This window comes from Macrosteles quadrilineatus, unplaced genomic scaffold, assembly GCF_028750875.1.
Source record: "Macrosteles quadrilineatus isolate MER2022 unplaced genomic scaffold, UCM_ALF_1.0 Scaffold_1__1_contigs__length_201487025, whole genome shotgun sequence".
NCBI lineage: Eukaryota > Metazoa > Arthropoda > Insecta > Hemiptera > Cicadellidae > Macrosteles > Macrosteles quadrilineatus.
Window position 1 is genome coordinate 116,367,742 of NW_026542594.1, and position 7,650 is coordinate 116,375,391.

General features: G+C 35.6%; 1 protein-coding gene across 1 annotated transcript in view; it reads right to left on the bottom strand.

Moving 5' to 3' along the window:
- The window catches only part of LOC128983706 (ethylmalonyl-CoA decarboxylase-like), a 30,515-nt gene extending 23,648 nt beyond the window's left edge, over window positions 1-6,867 (bottom strand). The window contains exons 1-2 of the mRNA XM_054403111.1: window positions 6,507-6,867; window positions 5,223-5,456 (exon numbers count right to left, since the gene is read on the bottom strand). Of these exons, the coding sequence (XP_054259086.1) occupies window positions 5,223-5,456; window positions 6,507-6,717 (445 nt within the window). The 5' untranslated portion in view covers window positions 6,718-6,867. The remainder of the gene's footprint in view (window positions 1-5,222; window positions 5,457-6,506) is intronic.
- Between the last annotated feature and the right edge of the window lie 783 nt (window positions 6,868-7,650).

A 7,650-nucleotide genomic window follows, 5' to 3' on the forward strand; every position in this document is an offset into this window, starting at 1 on the left:
GTAATACCGGAAAAGGCCTTCGGGTAGTTCTAGAGCGCCGCCAGAATTGGGTCGCTGGAGTCGCGTTTTAGTTGCCACTTTACTATTGAAGATTCTTAAGTGGCAAAAGAGTTTATGACGAAATATACCCCCACCGCAACAAACCTGCAGTCTAAGCAAATTTCTATTTGCCTGATTGGATTTACACTAAAATGACTTTTTGAAAATATCACAGTTATTCCATATTTAAATAGAATAAGTTTAACAAGTACTTAGGTTTGCTGCAACAGGGAGGGTAAAAGTGTGTTTTTTTTTGTAAAATAATAACATTTTATAAATAAATAAATGATTTTTTTCTAATTTAATGCAAATATTTTCATAAACAAGAAAACTACTACAGTTTACTTATTCCCTGGTGTGAGTGAGGGTATACATTCAACTCTAGAAAATACGCTGGTCAACGAACGACAAAGAGCCGCCGATGTCTAGAGTTTCCTTGGATGGGTGGCCGACCGACCGGTGGTCATAGGGTGACGACACAAAGGGGGTGGTAGGCGGGTATCCGTGTCGGCCAGTGAGTCAGTGTTACCGGTGTTACTTCAAAGATGAATTATTGCCCTCGGGATGAATTTGCCCGCCGCCAGCTCGACACTTGTTTCGGTCACTGGTCTTGGTTGATTGTTTCGTTTTCGTTTTACTATCTTTTGATACTTTTACATAAACGATATAGCCATGATATATTACTAATGAAAATTCAATAAGTACATTGCACACTATAAAAAAAAAACTTACATATAGGATAGTTCATGTAAACAGTTGTTGCTTAAATCGTTTGGAACTCTGGCCACTTCTATTCTTCATTAGAGTGAACTTAACTGCAGGCTATTCAATAGACTGTGAAAAAAAAATTGTGAATGATTTTATGTACTTGGTTTTTTTTATAATTATAGCAAAAGCTACCAATCTTTGTAATCCGCGTCATAATTCTTGAGCTAACTACTTCTGCAGTGATATACCTTACACGTCACAAAACTGTATTAACCCTAGATCCAGTACCTCTGCTCCAACTAGTATTATAACATTGCCGTCCAGGAATCTTTGAACATATAGTTTGACAATAATTGCATGGATAGTACAGCCGTTTCAACAAGGATTTATTTACTATATGTTCTTAAAACTGAAATTAATTAGAAATACTATTAAAATAAATTAAATTAATTAATTTGATGTGAATTTAGCTTTAGTTAACAACACTGATACAAGTTCATAAACATAAACCAAATACAATTTTTTTTAATAGAAACGATTTGCAGGGTCGTCCAGATGAACTTGGAAATAGTATTTTAAAACAGTACCATAGATAAAAGGAGTAGACATACTCTGTCATACATACATGTCTATACTCCTTTTATCTATGATAGTTCATTAGAAAATCTGAATATACAGTAGTGCCGTGCATTTGAAGTACTTACTCAGAACACAGACTTACTTGAGGACAGTTAAACAATAAAACGCAAAGATCCACGGAAGTAAAGACTACATTATTTAGTAAAAAAAAAAACAAGGATGCGTCAGTTAGGGCCAGTTAGACAATTGAAGTACACGGAATTGAATCACCATAGTATTGTCCACGCAACAACGTGAGAGGATAAAACATGTACTTCTTCAATTATAATTACATGTTTCTGTGTAAAACCGAAGACGTCTACCTAGACTTTACTAAGAAAAACTTCTCCCCGGTAACACAGGCAATGGGAATTCCTTCTAGACAAGGTTTTCAATAGGCCTACAACAAAATCATAAAACAAAAGATGTTTCTCAGGCTAAGTAGCACACTGTGCACTTCAGCAAATAAATAGTTTACCGAGATAACTATTGCTTACCAAGACAGCAGTGTCATTTAAGGAGAAATAGTACAAACTAATGTCACCAAAAGTCTAAATTCATTCTTTATTTTATTTTTTTAAGAGAGGGAAAAATAGACAAAAAAGCTTTAAATAACCGGTATTATCAATTTGTATTTATCTCTCAATTGAATAAATGTAACGGTAGTTACCTCACCACTGTTAACAATATTTGACCCTCCTATTACATAAATATGTTAGTTAATTTAATATTCAAACTCGTGTACATGTTGCTCGAATTCGAGCAATTTCAAAGTAATACAGAATTTATTTCAAAACGAAAAAAAGTAATAATCAATGAGTTTAAAAGAGTCAACTCAAAGATCACCAGTGTGTAACTGCTGGAGATACTCACGATGTATATACAGTAATCAACATTTCCTGTAAATATTTTATCATAAATTGGTATTGCTTTTTAATGTTTCTACAAATGTTTCCTGACTTATAGCTGCATAAGGTTGTCCCACCTTGTTTATCTTATTTATTGATAAACCTATGTATGGCACCACCCTTGTCGCCAGCAGTAAGTTTACAAATTTCAGTAATTTTTTAATAAAGATAAACACTTTTTTGATCATATTAAGGACTTCCTGTTGTCTGTAACAATTTTATTTGTTCAATCGGCGTATTTTTATTTATTTAGCTAAATAAAACATTTATTTCATTGAAGTAAACTAATATAGGCCTATTTATATTCACTGTACTGTGTTAACAAAATATCGATTGAGAAACAAACAATTACACGTAATAAGAACCTCGCTAGTCCGCTGCATTGTGATAGCTGAAAATCGTCGGAATGAAAACCGCCGCTACAAGATACAGAAGTTGGTACGCCTGCAGTGCCCTCCACAGCTGCACGCGCCGCTGGCACTGCCGCTCAACACATCCCCACCTAAAAGACGAGCAAGTGGTAAGTCGGTCGGGAGGATTGACGACAAGTTGGTTTCTCGTATATAATAATTTAGATTTACAGGCCGGTCAACTGGACTGACGATGAAATAACTTGTCGACGTACTGGTTTTCAGTATTTATCTATTTAATTAAAAAATACGGTCTAGTGGCAAGACGACCAAGTATCTTGTCGGTCAACTGGTGGCCCCCCGGTTATGTTTGGTTTTAAAGAAAGGTTGTATACGTTTTGTAAAGTATTGCTCAAAGTTTCATTTTGTAATTTATATAGTAAGCTACATATAAAGAGACTTGACTAAAATTGAAGAATTATGGTAAAACATGTACGGTAATTCATAAAGCATCAATATGAAGCAATTGATGATATTGCTACACTAAGGTATGTTGTCATATTATTTTGGATCCATTAACATTTAAGTAGGGGTTTAAAAGTAAGTAGATTTACACTTTTAAATCAGTTTATATTTTCATACTAAATCATAGAGTTGTTGTATTTTAAAACACCCATCACCACCACTTAAATAGCTCTCTAGGTCACATTTTCTTCCCGTTGCAATGCACGGGTATAGCAACTTGTAATAATATAATTCTTAACTGATATTTACTAATTAACATACAACTTGAAACTGAAATACTAAACTCTACCCAACTAAATTAAATACATACGCTTCCACACTAACACTTTTAACTGGTCCAGAAAAACCTCATTGATTACTATTTTCGCGCCACCCACCCCACCCCCCCCCCCCCATTTGACTCAGACCTCTTCATGCACTGAAATTATAATGGACATAAGAGCAATACCTTTGTAACATATGTAATGTTGAATTCAAACTGAATACGAACTCAACTCAAAATAAAATAAATTAAATCCAATGTAGGCCTATGTCGTCTGTCAAATCTTCAACTAAAAGGTTTAGTCCTTTAATGAAAAAAGAGTTTAATCAACATCCCTTACCTCGGTGTCCTAGTTTTAAATATGTTTAGGAGCTTCTCTATTGTGATTACCAAGTAAAATCAAAACAATATTTATGTTGGAAATTTATGTTGAATCTTACGAAAGTGAACTGACCCAAGTGACCCGACATCTTAATAACTCGAATGGCTTGTTGTGAAAGGATAATCTAAGAAGCTGAAATTTAAGGTCATTCCGAGTAACATATAATCAGTGATAACAGACTTCTTTGTACGCTATTCATTCATTGAGCGAAGCGAAGCTCTTTGGGATTGACTTCAATGCAAGCGTTCTAAACACTTTAACTCAATAACCGCTGAACATATTTCATCCAAACCTTTTATCAATGTTACTTTGACAAAAAGTGGGAAGGTTTGTAAACAAAACAAAATTTTAATTAGATAGCTAATCTATATATTAATAGGCAAACATGTACCTTTAAAACGTATACTATATTTTTTTCTCATGTATACTTTTAAAATGTGTAGCCTACTGTATTAAATGCACTGCAAACCATGATGGTGTGTGTACATTAATAAAATTGTTATGTTTTGTGGTATTTTCATCAGCTGTAAAGCAATCATCTCTAAAATATAAAATCAAAATAATAACATACTACAAAAACTGGTCACTTACTACTTCCTTCGCCACTTCCTAAGTCGTGGACCAGTTTCCCTCCCTTCCCATAGCATTTTATTAATGCAGATACATTAATCTAACTGCCACAGACGGCTCCCACACTGTGCACTGCCCACCTTTATTACTTCCTTCACCACTTCATATGTCATGGGCCTGTTTCCCTCCCTTCCTAAAGCATTTAAGGATTGCCGCAGATAAAATCAGTAAAATAGTGTACCTTCTTAAATACAGTGGTAGTTTACAAATGCCCATGAATACTTTCTCTGTATTCTTTGAGCAAAGGTGTTCACCTGGAGTGGTTTTTCCTTTGTGCTGTATTTAGATAGTAGCTACCGTATATTAGATTGCTAACAACTTAACAAACATTTGCTATGATTCTTTGTTTACATCCACGTTTTTATCTCGTAACCATCATGGCAACTCATAAGACTAATGCTAAAAACATTACCGGTATGTTGGTTTTAAATTGTACAGACATTATAAAATTGATTTTTTTTTATAATATGAACACTGTCAAAATAACCCTGGACAGTTTGGATGAAATATGTTTAGACGTTAATGAGTTTATTGATTACATAGTTTGCATAAGGTCCGGTCTCAAGGAGCTTCGCTTGCTCCGCTCAAAAAATCCAACCAGACTAATGAAAATTCGCTTAGTCTGCAGGTTAGCTGTGGCGAGGGTAATTTTAAATGTCTTTTCACTGCACTAAAAGGTGACACAAGTACGGTAACAGTTTTTTAAAGAGTGAAAATCCAAAGCCTCTGAGTTTTGGCTCTTAAGGTTTAAATGGTTTAACATTCTGTGTAATAATTCTGAATGATCAAACTACACTCACCATAACCATCAATAAAGGCAACTGATATGAGTGGAATTTTCTGAAGACGAGAGAGAACATTTTGCATGAATGTTGCCATTTTATATCCTCCTTCAGGGGAGCTAGTTTTCTGTGCAAAATTCAAATCTCCTCCAGAACAAAAGTTGCCTTCAGCACCGTATAGTAATAGACCTTTTCCATTGATCCACTTTTCCAACGTGCAAACAACTTCTTCAAACTGCACCATCATTGAACCTAACACAATCATAATAAAATCCCACATTTTAACAGCAAAAAGTATAGTTTTGCTATTCAATTCTATAGGGGTCTTAAAACAACTAAGTTTAATACCACACTTGGTAGGCTAGGTAAGTAAATCAAGCATGGTGGCCTGTAGCATGTCACTGGCCCGGAACCTTTAAATAATTAATAACTCGGTTCCGGGAGAGGTAACTTACTAATTTTTTGTTTGAAAGTACTAAGTAGTGTGAAATAGTTATTGAATATTGGCATAATTCATTTGTATGAATTCCGTCATGGCCGGACCAGTGACTTGGATGTAATAAGTTAGTGATGTCACACAAGAAGTCCCTTAAAATAATTTTAAGCCATGAGATTGGTTAGTGGCTTAACCTTTCACTGCGGCATAGCCTACATGAAACGGGCGCTCGCCAATGGCGGCAAAGCCCCGGAGCGCCAACGAATCAGCGAACGCAATTGGCATTCAAATATTTCAGTCTGATGAATCCCAAAAGAGCAGCGGTGATTGTGCTGTGTTACCCTGAGAGTGGACGTAGCAGTTACCGAACGTGTTAAATAACCAAGGGTAGTAGCACTGACTGGATCCGTAGCCAGTCTTTGTAATGGCTCGAAGAGAGAAAATCCCTGAAACCGGGACAAAAGCATTGCCAGAAGGGAATTTACGGGAAATTTTAGTACAAACCTAGACCAAAATAAAGCTCACATTCACTACAGGCTGGTAACGACTGTAACGTTCTGTGTCAATAGCTGAGCTCACACTGACTGTACAAAGTTAAATCATGGGACGGCCGATTACGACCGCGCAGCACCTGGCAAGCAACCGGCACCGACCAATTTTAACCGCTCCGCAGCTAAGTTAACGTGCTAAGAGAGATTTCTTAAATGCTGATTTTGATAGAATTTTGTAATGCTAAAAATTGTTAAGGCCTAGGCCTAGTTTATTGCAATACCATAGAGTCAGTTTTAGAGAGGGTGAGGGTGACAAGTTTACAACATTACAAGGAATTGCTCTGTATAAACTTTAAGTAAAAACCAAACTCCTACCGGTGATGGCGTTTTTCTTGGCCAAATGATTGATCACTAAAGTGGCAATCCCACAAGAATCGTCAATTTGCAAATCAAAGGACCCTCCACAGAATTGAGACAGATGGTTTTTACAATCTTCCATAGAAAACTCTGGTCCTTCATACATAGCTACGGATGCCATTGGCCTGAAATTTCTCCTGAAAACTTGTTTTAAAACACTAGTGTGCATTTAGATCATTGCAGTACCAATATATAGCAAACTCATTATCAAAGTCTTTATAATGCAGGAAAATATAAAAGTTTAAGTTAGGTCGAGTTAAAATAACATAAGAGATTAAGGCTCTTTGAGGTTAAATTAAAAAAAAAAAACCATAACAACAACAATCATAGCACCAACGAACGGCACCAGTTTTTAGTAGTAGGAGGGTGGTTGGTAGTGGTAGGGTAGGGTCTGGTCTGACTTAGGGGAGGTACGAATGAGGCATTAGTTCAAAATTCCTCCATGGACAGCGCTGTAGTAGAGAGCACTTTGGCAATGAAAGTTTACTACCAAATCGCAAAAATAGTTCTGTTCATAAAATAAAATTATAAATGCTTCAAATTCAATTTTATAATTCTTTAATTATAAAATTAAACTATCATAACCTAACCGAACTAACCAAACTTGCTGATAATGAATACTAATAGAAAAAATAATTCTGTTCATTAAATAAAACTAGAAATTGCTCGATTAAAATTTTATAATGACTTAATAATAAAATTGAACTGTAATAACCGAACCAAACCAACCAAACTTGCTGATAATGAACAGATCTTGAAAAAAAGTTAGGATGAGGAGTTTACTGTTGAAAAACTAAACTCGCAAGATACCCTGAGAAGTACTGTTCCTTTAAAGTTGGACTTCACTCGTCTATCCTAGGTGAGGTGTTCAAACCCGACTTTTGGCCTAGGGATGTATTTGTGTCAAGATTTGTGTCAAGGCGCCCTAAGCAAAACTCTCAAGACATTGTTGTTGATCCTGAACCTCCTATTAACACTTCAGTTGTGAATCTAGACCAATCAGCTTTTTTAGGTTTTCCCGACAGGAGAACCAAATAGGCTAGTTAACAATAAGACTAGGCCTATCTCTTTGTGTGTTATGCAGCAGAATATACAGTGCCTA